This window comes from Phaseolus vulgaris, chromosome 1 (assembly GCF_051622355.1).
Source record: "Phaseolus vulgaris cultivar YP4 chromosome 1, ASM5162235v1, whole genome shotgun sequence".
Taxonomy (NCBI): domain Eukaryota; kingdom Viridiplantae; phylum Streptophyta; class Magnoliopsida; order Fabales; family Fabaceae; genus Phaseolus; species Phaseolus vulgaris.
Window position 1 is genome coordinate 50,568,468 of NC_143498.1, and position 16,089 is coordinate 50,584,556.

General features: G+C 28.7%; 3 protein-coding genes across 3 annotated transcripts; 2 read left to right on the forward strand and 1 right to left on the reverse strand.

The window, feature by feature from the left end:
• The first annotated feature begins 1,463 nt into the window (after window positions 1-1,463).
• LOC137816236 (zinc finger protein 6) lies at window positions 1,464-4,419 on the forward strand. The gene has a single exon (XM_090305464.1). The coding sequence runs from the start codon at window positions 1,657-1,659 to the stop codon at window positions 2,197-2,199; it is 543 nt and encodes a 180-aa protein (XP_090161590.1). The 5' UTR covers window positions 1,464-1,656; the 3' UTR covers window positions 2,200-4,419.
• On the forward strand, window positions 3,841-4,419 carry LOC150029684 (uncharacterized). The gene has a single exon (XM_090305468.1). The coding sequence runs from the start codon at window positions 3,841-3,843 to the stop codon at window positions 4,123-4,125; it is 285 nt and encodes a 94-aa protein (XP_090161594.1). The 3' UTR covers window positions 4,126-4,419.
• A 5,099-nt stretch (window positions 4,420-9,518) lies between these two features.
• On the reverse strand, window positions 9,519-10,521 carry LOC137816237 (uncharacterized). The gene has a single exon (XM_068619313.2). The coding sequence runs from the start codon at window positions 10,432-10,434 to the stop codon at window positions 9,799-9,801; it is 636 nt and encodes a 211-aa protein (XP_068475414.1). The 5' UTR covers window positions 10,435-10,521; the 3' UTR covers window positions 9,519-9,798.
• Between the last annotated feature and the right edge of the window lie 5,568 nt (window positions 10,522-16,089).

Consider the following 16,089-nt stretch of genomic DNA (forward strand, 5'->3'; position numbering starts at 1 on the left):
TAGAGTCTCCATAAAATATATTTTTAATCTATAAATTTATTTATATAATAATTTAAGTATGAGTTAAGTAAAATGTTATTTTGAGAATTTTACTGGAAAAAAATCAGTTTATAAATGTGATAAATGTGATAGTGGTAAAATGTTATTTTATTTTATTTTATCTTTTTCTGTGAAATTTATATTTGAGATTTTTTTTTCAGTTATAATCTATTACAGGTTATTATAATCAGTTTTGAAGGTAATGTGATAGGTATAAGTATTAAAGCTATTTTTTTTTTGGAATTAAAGTAATTAAGTAGTGAAATTGAAATAGTTAATTTTGATGAATAGGTGATTATTTAGAAGAATCTTAGTTATTATTTTAGAGAAGAAAATGAATAGGATGAACCCTAAACTTCCATAGCTATCTAAGCTAAATCCTTATCCTGGCTTCCCATTTCCACGCCCTATGAATGAAGCCAAAAGATCCATCACATCACAACCTCCTTTGTCTCATAGCTACACATACACAACATAAACCTATACAATACCATGGAGAAGGATGTTTGGTTTGCATACATCTAGTCACACCATACGTCAACCATTTTTTCTAGACTTCAGGACTCATAGCATACATTGAATTCAATTCAACCATGGCCAATTCATTTGCTTTATCAGTTAACCACAACTATTCAGAGAAACGTGGGTTTACCAAGCAGCAGATAGGAGCAATACTTAGGCACTACAGAGTCACGCCTAGTCCATTCAATGATGTAATGGGAGTACACTGCGTCCACATTTGAATTAGATCAATTCAATGCATGTTTAAAGCAAATTGGACATAAAAAAGCAAGTGACTAAAACTACATAGGTTTTTCCATTAACATGTAAGGTGACGTATTTTGAACCACATCTCAGAAGATACACCTTATGATTTCAACAAATATATGCCTGTCATATTTGGCATCTCTGCAGCATTTATCAAAAGGAATTGAAGTAGATTTAACAACGGCAACTTCAGAATCCAGACAAGTGGATGAAAATAATGTGTTGAAGGGAAAATGACAAAAGAGTTGTGGTTACATGGCATGGAGATTAAAGATAAGTGTGTACATCGTGCTAGTAACTTTTTTTTAACTTTCACAAGTTCAATGTCCTGTGTCCTGTTGTACTGTATTGCACGATCACTCTCCGGGTCCCTTTTTATTGATACATGAATCTTATCACAAACTAGAAGTCATTAACTGGTATTCAAGTCTTTTGTCACATGTGCTCTATATCTTATATATTATTCTCACTGTTAGAATAATAATAATTAGTTAAATACCACCGCACTGTAAAGCGCATGCAAAACAATAACAAGTACATATAATACAAAGTTTAGTTAAACGTTATGTCAAGAATCTTACATTATGTTGTCGCGTATTATTTATGTGTGAAATGAAATACCAAGTTCTTTGATTTTAATTTATGAAACTCTTTACTTTTGTTTTTGAAAAAGACTTAAAAAGCTTTTATTAAAAATGTACTGGGTGGATAGTGAGTACTAGTGGGGGTATATGGTAAAGTATTTTAGAAGTGAATGATGAACCCAATTGGGGTGCAGTTAAAGTGTGTGTGTATATATAGGGCAGCAGAGATAAGAAGAGTTTGAATGCATTGACAGAGAAAAGAAAGATGTCTGATAATCACAAGACTAAGAGTTCGGCACCCAAACTGTTTGGTTTCCCACTAACAGAGCTAGAGGAATTTGCAGAAAGAAAATACGATGTTGGAGAGGACAGAAAATTCAGGTGCCACTACTGCAAGCGAGTTTTCGCAAACTCCCAGGCCTTAGGGGGCCACCAAAACGCTCACAAGAAAGAGCGTCAGAGAGCAAGGCGATTCCAAATCCACCACCACAGACGCTCCTCCGTGCCACCATCATCTGCTTCAGTTCCGCCTCTTACCTTTCTCACCTCGCATGCAATAATACGATCAGTGCCACTTTCAGTTACACTGCCACCCATCTGCCTTCCCTCTCCTTCTACTTCTACCACCGCAAAGCACTTCTCCTCGCGCCCTATTTTCCTTTCTTCTTCCACTCACCCCACTACTACTATCTCTACTACTTCATGTTTTCCTTTTCAGCTTTATGCCTCACCCGCTGTACTGCAATCTGCATCTACTGTCTTTGATTTTTCTGCAGACAGGGAAGTTGATGTCCATCTCAAATTGTAGCTCTGTCAGATCATATTGCAGGTTAATTATATGTTATTAGTGCTACTTTTACCTCCTGCTTCACCTTCTTTGCTCCAAATCTTATCTTTTTTCTACCCTTCTCTCTTTAAGATTATGCACTTGCTTTACTAAGTAAGAGACACCGTTTCAGTAATTCCACTCAGCTCGTTAATTTTCATTTTATTACATCCCATAAATCAGATGAGAAAAAAAAAACTAGCAAAATTTAATTAATCCTTGCGCTAGTTATAATTTATTTTAGTTCAGAATGTCACTGCATATGTAACTGATGTTGCAGCATTCATTCATCTCTAATTTATCCATAGCAATATGAGAGATCATGGTAAAATTGCTACTAAATCTGAGCTAAGATCAAAATGGTGTATGACAATACAGTTTTTTTTTAATCAGCAAAAAAATTAAATAACAGGAATCAGGGTGATTCAACCCTTACACATATAAAAAAAACTATGAGAAAATACAGTATTAACTAATATGATAGCATGCATATTTAGTTAGTTGTGAATTAAACTAATTTTAAAAACAAGGAATTGATGTATAATGGATTATTTCCACACACCTATTCAATACAAATAATTCTCATAAGATATATCTTTCTTCTTCTCATAACACTCCACTAACTATGTTAATTACATATTTCTTGTCTTTTCTTATCTCCCATAGATCTGGCTAAATATTATTTTCCAAACTTGTATATAATTATTTACTACACCAAAAGACAGTTTTGTTATAAAAACCGATTAGGGATATTTATTTGGGCCTAACAGAACAATATCTTTGTATGGGCCACGGTATTTATTTGGACCTAACAGCACAATATCTTTGTATGGGCCATACCGAGGAGTTTAAAGGGAGGCCCAAGTAACAGAAGAAGACAAACATTTGATTGAACTCCACACTCACAATGGAAAACGTAGGCATCCGAACTGTACAACCCTGCACATAGCGCAGATGTCTTGTATTATATAATAACAGTAAAGATTCTTTGATACTTTGTTTTTTCAAACTTCATTCTACAATTCTATTTAATAATAAAATATTATGTTTAATTAATAAAAATAAAATTTGAAAATAAAATATATATCTAATTATTAAGTGAGACTAAGAATTATTGGTACTCAAGCTATAGTTACCCAAATAATAAAAATTTGGTATGTGCTTAGAGTCTCTTTGAGTGTTGATGAGTGATCACATCTTTTACTCAAAATAATGATACCATTGGGATTTGAGTACCACGTCAAATCTGGTGGAACCGAACTGACGTCGTATCGTATGTAAAACGAATCATCACACATGGTAACACCACCAAAATGGACAAAGTCATTGGTTTTACTGCAACTCAGGTATCTCACACTGCACCACTCCTGAGTGCTCATCTTTTCTCTCTCTAAATTTTAATAAACCGAAAAAAGCTTTAAAAGGAGACTTTCTAGTTTGTTTAATCACGGACAGTACGTCCCAGATTCCGAGCGAGCACAAAACATCAGAACATTGCTCATTCTTCGCCACACAACACCTTTCTGTGCTTCATTATACCCTCTTCCCAATATACCCTTTCTCGAAACTTCCAAACCCTAATAAAAACCCCTCGCTCCCTTCGCCCTCCTCCTGCGGCAGGACATGCAGAGTCACGGGTCGGGTCATGGGCCGGGTCACCAGACTTACGGTGGTGACAGGAGGATAGAGGTTGTGAGCGGTAGAAGCCACGGTTGGAGTGGTAGTCGGTCGCCAAATTCTACTCAGGTGAGTGAAAAGCCTTGGAGATTCAGCGATCCAGAAGCGAAGAGGAAGAAAAGGATAGCGAAATACAAGGTTTACGGCGTGGAAGGGAAGGTTAAGGCTACGCTCAAAGAAGGACTACGATGGATCAAGAAAAAGTGCTCTCAGATCGCCCATGGCTACTAATACAGCAACTTGTTGTCACGTCAAGTGCTGATGTGGCAATATGTGAGCGTGGAGATTGCAGTTCTCACTTCTCACCCTCACATGCAAAGGTTCTTCCTCTGGATTCTTTGTCCTTCTCAAACCACTTCAAAGTAGGAATCTCTTATGCATTGATAGAGGATTATGTTGTTGCTTGTATGGGTGTAACCTGGAATTAGAGCCATTACCAGCTATATTTTCCTAATCCCAAATTTGATGTAAAAGGTATTCGTTCTATGTTTATGAACTGTCATTTACTTATGAGAAAGATACATATGAAGCCCAATATGTACTGCTAATTTTTGTTATTTCATTGAAATGAACAAGAGGAGAAAGAAACTGATGTCAAGAAAAAGAAAAGAAAACTTTTGAGAAGGTCATGATAAACTAAACACTCCACCTAAAATATACTTATCAGATGCTTCTTCTAATAAATAAGAAAAAGGATATTTAAATAAAAATTAATTTTTAGAAAAAAATTAGTTGTTATAATAATTAAATTATAGACCGATATTAAAAAAAATTGATTTTTAAATTAAGTTTTATTAAATATTTTTAAATTAGTGTTTAATTAGTAATGTTTTTTTTATTAAATTTAGAATTTAAATAATTGGTAGTAAAATTTTTGATGACTAATTAGACACAACTTTAAACACCATTTAACAATAATATAAATTAATTTAAAAATAAAATTAAATTAAATTAAAATAGTCTCTAATTTAATCATTATAATAATTAATTATTTTTTATTTATAAAAATTGATTTCTTTTTCATGATTTTCTTGTGATTAATTTAAATTTAAATATAAAAATATAAATTTATAATTAAATAATATAAAAAAATATTAAAATAAAAAAGTTATAATGCGATAAAAAAAATTTGTTAATATATCATTATTCAATAAATAATAAATAATGTATGTTGTGAGTATAAAGAATTTACATATATTATTTAACTATTATCACTTGAAATTATTTTATTTATTTATTTATTTTGCTCAGCACTTCAAATTATATTAGTATCCACTTTTAATTAGTTTATAAAAAGATTATATTAAGAGAGGATATAAATTAAATTGGAAAATTTCCACTGAAAGTAAGAGAAGGAAATTAGTTTTTTGGTTTTAATTATTCTGAATGTAAAAAAAGGTTATATGACATTAAAATATAAAATTTTATAGTTAGGTGATGTAAAGACTTAAATTGCTCAACTTTGTTTTGTCTTCTCTTATTTTCTGGAATCCTATCTATAATTGTTCATCAGAGATTTTATTTTCTAGTATAAGTCCTTGATTTCTGATTTTATTACATTAATTATTTTGTTGATTTTATCAATTATTACCTTAATTATTCTCTAGGGGAAGTTATACTTTGGATTAGGTTATGCGATTGTTCATATTTGTTTTATTAATTAATTTTTAACAGTAAATAAATTTATTTGATTATGAGATATTATTGAGGGTTTTTTTATTGTATATGATTATTTTTTCACAATAATCTTATATTTTCTTTTATGAACATGACAAAGGGAAAATCAAATATGTAGGACCTATGAATACGTATCCTTATTAGAGATATTATAATATAACATGTCAGTACACAATCCTCCATGTTTTGACTGATAAGATTAGAGACACCAAAATAAGACCTACCAGAACACAATCCTCATATCTTTAACAATAAGACTATATATATAAAGATATATCAAAATAAAACTCATCGGTGCATAATTATTCGATCTTTAGGGAGAAAAAATTGTTTTGAAATTTGAGAACCAGTGAACAAAACTCTTCCCATAGTAAAAGTTATTTTTATTTTAGAATATTAATTATTTTCAATAATAATAGAGACACAGTGAATAATTAACACCAACTGATATTACTGAAATTTGTATTATTTAAAATTGAAAGATGAAAGAAATATCAATATCCACTCAATTATCATAGTGGAATAGAAGATGAATTACACAGTTTTGAAACCATGTGCTTGTTAAACTTTGGAAAATGTTTTACAAAGTTTTACGGTAGGTCAAAATATTATAGGTAAGAGACGCCCTTTTAAGTCAAATCGATTGAAATAAGAGCTAGCACTAAGCGATGAGACTATCTAGAAATCTAAAAAAAAATCTATAAGTACACGGTCTTCAACATCTTGAAATCTCAAAACAAAATCTATAAGTACACGGTCTTCCAATCTTGAGTTATAAGATCATTAATTTAGAGATATTCAAATACGATCTATTAGTATATTTTTTTAAAAATTATTAGTTTTTTTTTTAATTTTGATTGAATATTTAAAAGGGAAGAAGGAAACAAAGGAATTAGAAAAATTCCAATTTTTACAGGAAGTGTTGAATTAAGATTTTGAAAACATTTTAAGAAACTTGATCTATATTAATACATAATTTTTAGTTTCGGAAAATTTGACTGGAAACAAACTTAAATACATTTCTGAGTGAATATAAGAAACGAACAACTATAAAGAGCAAAAAAAAAAGATAATAACAAAAAAATGTAGTATTCTTACTAGGAAGCTTTAACGGGAACACAAATAATTTCCTTTCAGCGCAATGTTCTTCATTCATCTCCTTATTTGGAATTTCTTTCTGCACCCCTATATTTTTCTTCCTGCACTCCTACATTTTTCTTCCTGCACCCCTACATTTTTTTAAATACCGAAATTACCCTTTCACAGTTTTATGTGATTCTGGAATAGGGGTTTCGTAAACAAAAAGTGTTTCCAAAATAGGGATTCTGTAAGCAAAGAATATTTTTGGAATAGAAAAATTAAAAGACAAAAAATAATTTCGTAATATCCTTTCTAGAATATATATTTTTTTAATTTTCGGATTGGTAAATCCAGAATTAATAAATTGTGTTATGAGAAATATGTTCCGTAAATATTTCAGAAAGAACAATCTGGAAGTCATTTTTAAAAGGGGTAAAACAGTCTTTTACGAAAATGATGAGATGTTGGAAGAAATTTGTTAGGGTGTAGGAAGAAACAACCAAAAAATAATCTCATATTAGATCCATGTTTTAGGCGAGCTAATCCAGTTCAATTACTTTATGGAGACCTTACACAAATATCAAAGGTCCATTAAAATTAATTGGATATACAATCAAACATACTCCACTAACAATTTTTTTATGTTTTTTTTATCAACAATGAATAAATATAATTAAAAGAGACATTTCAATAATGTTTCAACCCTTACACAATAAAAGAGCAAGACCAATTAGCCCTTCACCTGATCTATATAGAATCCAGTTAATTAGACTATATAGTCAAAAACAAAACAACAGGAAAGAAGCATGTAGAAGTCTAAAATACAACTAGTCAAATCTAGTGACAAGTACCAGATATACACAACATCCTTCCAAGAAAAGAGAGATGATATATTGACAACATGCTCCACTATACAACCTCTACTTGATAATATAAAAAAGGGTATTTTTGTCATTCATACAATGAAATTATAAGTGAAGAAAGAGAGTTGTATACTGGAGTAAGGTTGTTAATGTATCATTTTTCAAAAGAAAAACTTCATTTTAACTATCGAAAGGCCTTAGTCTAATCCTTTGGCAAGTAACATAAGAGAAATCATTTGCTTTCCTTAAGTTTTCTCACCACATTACCAACGCAACCCCAGGGCACCCTTTATAGATAGGATAAAGAGCATCACACATGTTGACATATTTCACTTACCTGCACAAGAGATTCACCTCGCTCTATTACCCAATCTACGACCATTCCTTTCTTCACTATTCAAGGCTTTTTTTTCAACATTTTGTTTCATTCTATACCAACCGAGTAACAATGTACTCTTCAAGGCCATCTGATGACTTGCAACCATTAATCTGCAGAGAAAATCACAACAAACCTTCTAGTTGTGGAAAATAGTCACATAAGATTCACATAACTCATTTTTTCAGATATTTCATACAAATCATGGGTTTCATGCACTAGTTCGAATATGTAAAGTTTGTCAACCTTTCCTTAACTGTAATCCATGGCCAAAATTTTCTTTGTGCCACAGTGAAAAGCTCTATATGATTTACTCTCCCATTCTTAAAAACACACATGATTCTATGTTTTCATATTTCTCCTATAATTGCTACCTAGACATCCCTCCACATTCTATTAATCACTCCCTTCATACTTGTTTCTCAAACATCACGAAATGCATCTTTGCATCATAATGGTTGACCGATAATACTCCCAGTCACGCAAAACACAAACCCCATATTCTCCAAGTTACCTTACACTTGAAGAAAAGATTATTTATCGTCTCTTCTTCCTCACCGAACATGATACAAAGGTTGCCACATCTCAAGAGCTTATCCTTAGTGGCTATTCTGTTATGTAACACCCTCCAGGTTGTAACATTCGTAGAAGGCAAAGTCTTTAGCTTCCAAAATCTTACAAATAGTGCTCCCTCTTCAACTTGTTCTTCTAACTTTAGGGAATTATATCTTGATTTCACAGTGAACTTCGTTGTATCTACATTCCTCAAAGTCCTTTTGTCATCTGTTCCTTCTCCCTTCGCCATTAACCTCTTGTTCTCCAAACACTACATCAATTGTTCAACTTGTCTTGCTTCCCACACGAAGAGTCTCATTCTCCACCCGAGCTTCCACACTCATCTATTGTTATTTCATTCTCCAACTTGTCACAAGTTACGTTCAATATCTGAAGAAATCAAGAATAACCTAAGAAATTATGCATTAAATTTTCATTATCCACCCACATATCTTCCCAGAATCTAATTTTTTTCCCATCAACTATAAAAATATTGTTAGTTTCTTATATATACATAGTTTATATATTTTTTATTTTTCAATTTTGGTATTTTAAATAAAATATATATATATAAAAAATACATGTTTCAGTTTCTCTTATTTTGTAGGTTTATTTTTGTTTTCTTTTCTACATGGGAGTAAAGGTGTGAAAGAGCACAAATTTGAAGTTTTGACATCTTCGCTGACACGTGATGAAAGAAGGAGAAAGCCACATATGCTTCCATGATGGAAAAACCAAAATAACCTTACTTTTTCTATGCATGACTTTTACCATTCAAGGTGTAGATTTAACCTTCATAAGTAATGTGGTGCTTGTCTAAGTGGTGGAGTGATAGTTTGTTGACAAGAGAGCTTGTTAATTAAAGTGAAGTTAGACATGAAGAAATAAGGAAAAGTTTGGTTATATTATATAATAGATTATATTATAATATAATAATAAATAATGTTAAAATTAAAATAATATTAAATATTAAATAATTTTATATAATAAAAATATTTAATAACATTATTAATAAAAATAAAATTATAATAAAAAAAATATTTTTTTCTTACTTAAGTTGCAACTCGCTAACCTAAATAAATTAAAAGTTTATTTAAATGACATTTAGAAAACATTGTAAGATGAAAGAAGATGAGAATTTGATGATGATTAAGTGGTCTCATAATTTTTTTTATATCAATCTACATTGTTTTCCATAAAAGTTAATTTCACTTAATCACACACGAAAGAAAGAAACAAGCAAACTTCCCTTCATTCACTTTCCTATGATATCATAAATTTCTTCATCCTCTCTACCATTAACCATGCCATCTTAATATTGATCCTATATTTAGATTTATTCGAATGCCATAATCACCAACCCAGTGACCTTTGATTTCGCTCCACGTAAAGACGATCCACGGTATCCATACGCTGCAGCCTCATTTCTTGGTAGAACTGAGTAATGAAATCCTCAGCCTTGGAATCGATCATCTCATCCCCGTCTCCATCAACTTGCTCCTCGTCCTCCTCCATGATCACCTCTTGCTTCTCATTCTCCTCATCACTTTGAACCAGCTCGTTCAACCCCACAGCCGAAGCGTAACGGCTACTGGGTGGGGAAGGTGAGTAAGGCTCTTCCTCCGCCACAAAATCAGAAACGTTGCCACCGCAGTCCTTCGCCGGCGACTTGGGCGAATAAAAAACGGCGGCGGAGTCAGAAACGGAGCGTGGGGTTTGGTTGCTTTGAAGGTGCAATGGCCTCATGGAGCCCACAATCTTTCTCCACCTGCACTTGGACCCATCGTCGATTTGACCAACCTGGTGAATCGCCTTTGGCTTTCGGGAACGTCCTCGCATGACGAGGAGCGCCACCCTGAGAAAGCGCATGCCACCGCTCATCTTCTTGACCTTGAGGGGTTTTGGTTGGTCAGTCTCAAGAGGGTACATTTTTATGTCGGGGATGTTGATGATGGAACATTCATGATCATGATGACCTTGTTTTTCCATAAATTGATGTAAGGAGGAGGACGGAGGAGATTGAGGAAGGAGTTGTAGATGATATTCTCACCCCTGAGGGGAGATTTGAACGGTGAAAGCACTGAGGAAAAACGTTGTGAGGAGGAAGTTTATATATGAGCAAGATAGAAACGGAAAAGGAGGGCCAGCGGCGCAGTGTTGTGCATTGGTGTAAGGTCGCCATTGTCGACTTTTATTTTTAGAGCAATTCTTGTTTATCTTTCAAGGCTTTGTAAATTGTATGGTGTGCATGATTTCCAAAGTTAATTGATCAAAATAACCTTCTTTTATTATTATCATTGGTTAAATATTCTCTGTTCGTTTTCCCGGTTCTCAGTATACGATTTATCATTTTTTCAAACAATAACTTTTGCTCATTTATTTATTTATGGTTGATGATATTTTCACATTTGTTCCAGCTTATACTAAAACAAAATATTAATATTTATAATAAAAAAATCTTGGGTAAAGGGTGGTGGAGGATGTAAAAAAAATATTTTTGTTTATTTATAGTTATATTTATTAATTTTTTAAAAAAAAACTATAGATTAACTTGATAGTTACACATATGTTGTGAGGAGATAAATTCATTTTTTATTCTTATCATTTTCAGAAACATATTTTTGAGAAATACTTACCATACCACGAATAAGATTAATTTATTACACGGTGACTTTGCGGTAAAATAATGAAAAATATCAATTTAAAGATAATTTAATGGTCTCCATCTTTAAAAAGAAATATGGATTTTGAATTTAAAACTTTAATATTTTAAATAATATATATATATATATATATAAAGGCACTATTTGAAATATCTATGATAATAATTTTATTGATAGATGGAAGAAGATAGGAATCTTAAATATGTAAAAAAATAGGTTTTATGTAATAGATGGACAATTTGATTATGTTTAAAAGTGTTCTTCACCTACTAGTATCTAGGGTTTGATTAAACTTTTTAATTAGTGGTCTATAATGTTTTGTTTGAATTAGAGGGTGAATTTGAGAGAGAGGATTTGAAGGGAAGTTGTGAAGAAAGCGATGCGTTTGAATTAAGATAAATATAGGAAAAAGTGTAGAGAAAGTGTAGGGAAAGTTCATGAATGATGTGATAGGTATAATTAAAATTGTATTTTTTAAATTGATAAAAATATAAGTTTACAAAATTAACCTTATATTTAAAAACTGTTAAAAAAATAATTTAATTTCTTTACCTATAAATTATAATTATTTTTAATTAAAATATTATTTTAGTGATTGAAATATTATTTTGGGTAATATATTAGAACTATTTGATAAAAAAAAATATTTAAATATTTATAATTATAAATATTTGATAATTTTTTATAAATAAAATTATTATTTTTATCTTTATTTTTTCATATTAAATATTTTTATTTTTATCTTTATTTTTTTATAATGAATCTAATTATTACATAATTTTATTTTTTATTAAAAAATTATTTCTTATTATTATTAATAATTATAATTTATAGTAATTATTAATTATTATATATTTTTCTGATATAAATTTATTTAACATTTAATATTTTTATTTTAAATATTATTATATTATATTTAATTATGTAATTTTATTTTAAATAAAAATAAATAGTAATTTAAGTTTAAAATAAAAGAATAATAGAATAAATTATAAATATTTATTATATATATATATATGTATTTTTCTTCACCTTCCTTCGCAAATCTGGAAAGAAAAATTGAAACAAAAAAGTGTTCTCGAATTACGTGTTATTCTCAATATTTTTGCTTGGTTTTTGTGCTTTACCTTATCAAGTACATCCTGTCTTTCTTTCTTATGAAACAACCAGATCCTAACCCCTTGTTTGCTTCTATGGATGTACTATTCACAAGCAAAGAAGTGATGGGATATCAGTTATTTGGATTTGTGGTTGTGTGGGAAAAGAGGGAAAGGATATACCTGTGAATAGTAAATATCCTCTCTTCTCAAAATGAAGAGGTGTAGAGGGAAAGGCATGCCAACATCCCTTATTTCTAAATTTATCCTCATTTAAATGTGTTACCATGCTTCATTTGAATGTATTAGTATTTTAAAAAAAATATTGTACAATGTTTAATATATATATATATATATATGTGTGTGTGTGTAATATTTAAAATGAAGAAACAAATTATCATAAATTTTAAGAAAGTTTTAAGTTTGTTTATTATTTTCTAAAATATAAATTATGTAAATAATGATAAACCAGTGTAAAAAAAATAGTTAAATAAAATCTTCCATTTATATATTAGTTATTAGAGTAAATCAGGTTATACCTATATTTTAAGTTCTAATAAGATATTTTATTAAATGTGGTTGGATTTAGTTTTGTTTAAAGAAAAGAATATACTATTTCTAATTAATATTGAAAATATTACTTGGGTTGGATCATGGGCATCACCAATACTAAACATTTTTCATTTTATTTTATCCTTATTTTTTATTATATTTTTTTATGAAATCCTTTTCTATGGTTAATTAAGTTGTATTTTTGTTGTCGTAGTATTTTTTAGATTGCTTTATTGTGAGGTTTTTTAATATTAAAAAATAGTAATTTTCTATTTATATAAAATGTGATTTATTTTCTAATTTTATGGTATATGTTTAATATTTAAAGAAATTATTTGAAGCTATGTTTTTATTTAATTTATTGTTGTGTTTATATTAATATATTTCTATGTATAGTTATTATGTTTATGAGTTATAATTTATTTATTATGATTTTTTTTCTATTGTTAATTACGTTATATTTTTTTTAGTATTTTTTATTTTTCATTACTACAAGATTTTTAATATTAAAAAATAATATTTTTTTTTATTTATATAAGATTTGATTTATTTTTCAATTTTATAGCACATGTTTAATATTTTAAATAAATTACTTAAAGTTCTGTTTTTATTTAATTTGTTGAATACATTTTTTTTAATTATAATTTTTATATTATGCATATTTACATTTAACATATATATTTTTTTTTATAATTTTTAAATCTACAAAATATGTGAAAGTTGTTCATTTTCAAACACAAAAAAACAACTCATTTTATTATTAAATTTTTTAATAGGCTAGGGTAAATCTATAAAGTAACATTTTACACCTTTAAAAAAAAAAAATTCCTTTACAACCATCACATCACTCACAAACTCCCATAAATTTTCTTCACATATTCACCCTAACATACCCCAATCCAAACAACCTCACTTTCTTCACACTTTCCTCACACATCCTCACACATTCACTCCCTCAAATCCTCACACATGCCCTCCCTAATCCAAACAAAACCTAATGCTTTGTTTGGATGAGAGAGTGGAAATGAGGAAGTGGATTTGAGATGATTTGAAGAGAAAGTGTAAAAAAAGTTAAAGTGTTTGAATTAAGATAAATAGAGTGAAAAGTGTAGGAAAAATTTATGAAAGTTTGTGAGTGATGTGATAGGTATGATTGAAATTATATTTTTTTTAATTGATAAGAATGTATGTTTACAAATTTACCCTTATATCTAAAAATTGTTAAAAAATTAATTTTATTTATTTATTTACAAATTATAATTATTTTAATTAAATTATTATTTAAATATTTATAATTATAAATATTTGATAAAAACTTATTTTTACATTAAATATATTATTATTTTTATCTTTATTTTTTGTAATTAATATAATTATTATATAAATTTATTTCTATATTATTAAAAATATTTTTTTATTATTTATATTTATAATTTATTATATATAATATGATTAATTATGTTATTTTAAAATAATTATTTTTTATTATTTTATTATATTTTAATATTTAAATTATAAATTTATTTTAAATAAAAATAATAATAATTTAAGTGTAAAATGAAAATGATAAAAAAGTAAATTGTAATTAATTAATTAAATAAATATTTATTTATTTAGCAAATTGTAACTTTCTTCGCAATTTAGGAAGAAAGTTTTGTTTTGAATTTTTTTTTTTTTTGACTATTTCTGTATTGGTTTTTACACTTTCTTCACAAACAGTATATACATTATTTCCATCGCCTTGAAACAAACATCGCCTAAGGATTGAGATAAACTGTTTCATATTTATTAATTTTTTGTTACTGATGATTTTATTTTTCTCTTTATCATTTTCTTACATGTAACAAAATAATTTATCTCTATGTTCTCTCGTCCCGTCTCTATAATATTCTAACTTCAAATTTCATAAATTTCAAATTCAAAATCTTATATGGTAAATGCTATCTAATTAAATTTCATTTTAAAGTTATTGTTTCAATTAGTTTAGTTTTTACCTGAAATTTCCAAAAATACAATTAATTAAATTGGTGGTTTAGAAAATTTAAATTATTATTGCAATTTTGCCTTCGAAATTAATATAAATATAGTTAATTTTTTTTATGAGAATGTTGACATATTATATTTGATGTTTTGGTTGATATTTTTTTTATAATAATGTTTTATTTCATTAAATGACATTTTAAGCTTTGTAATAAGCACTTAAGACTACAAAGAAAATCATGAAATAGAAAGCAATTTTAGAAACAAAAAATAATTAGTTGTTATAATGACTAAATTAGATATCAAGGGACAAAATAAATTTTTGGTTTCTAAATTAGTTTCTATTATTGTTAAATAGTTTCTAAATTGGTAGTTAAAATCTTGGTTGCTAATTAGATACCAATTTAGAAACTATTTAACAATAATATAAATTAATTTAAAAATCATTTTTTTTAGTTTCTAAAATGGTCTCTATAATCTAGTTACTATTACAACTAATTATTTTGATATTTAAAAATTATTATTTTTTTATGATTTTTTTTTAGTGAAAGTGGTGTTTCAACCTTTATACAAGATAGAGGAACTTATCACACTCTCTACCACCCTACAAAACATAGATACCGATAGATCTGATTTTTTTGGTTGCCCTCACTGAATAAGCACAACAATAGCATTGAAAAAATGCATCAAAAAAACACAATCAGTTGCTAAAACAGCGAAAATAGAAAACATATATAATTCAGCCCACAAAACAACATGTTGCATTAGACAACAACCAAATTAGGCATTAACTCTCACTCTTTCCTTGTGCTTGAAGACATCTGCAACTTGCTTCTGCAATTTGTGTGCCAAGAAAACAACTAAAGACACTAGCCAAATAAATGCACAACCCACCAACTTCATGTTGCAAACTGCTACAACTTTGTTTCAACTTTACCCATATTAGAAGTCCAGATTGCATTTTCTTCCGATCAACTACAAATAACCGAGGCTACCTTTCCCTATGGTAATCTCCAACCTGCAAGCCTTTGAACAGCATCCACAAAAAATCAAAATGAAATAACAGATACAAAACACAGAGATAATGCCCCTCCAATGTTTGAAGAAACCATCATTTTACTGTCATATAATACATATACTCGGTTATTAGACTCAATCTGAAAATGATAAACATGTTCTTTGGAACTTTTTTTTTAATCATACACACGACTTTGTACTTGAGTTAGTGAAAAGATTTCAATTACATCCATTTTTTCTTGATTAAAAACTATTCCTATACTTCCAAATTTATTTCTGATAAAAAAAATTTATGTTTCCAAGTACAACAAAAAAAATGGAGGTTCACGTAATCA

Coding starts and splice junctions, on each gene's coding strand:
- LOC137816236 (XM_090305464.1), top strand. CDS start 1,657: ATGTCTGATAATCACAAGACTAAGAGTTCGGCACCCAAACTGTTTGGT.
- LOC150029684 (XM_090305468.1), top strand. CDS start 3,841: ATGCAGAGTCACGGGTCGGGTCATGGGCCGGGTCACCAGACTTACGGT.
- LOC137816237 (XM_068619313.2), bottom strand. CDS start 10,434: ATGGAAAAACAAGGTCATCATGATCATGAATGTTCCATCATCAACATC.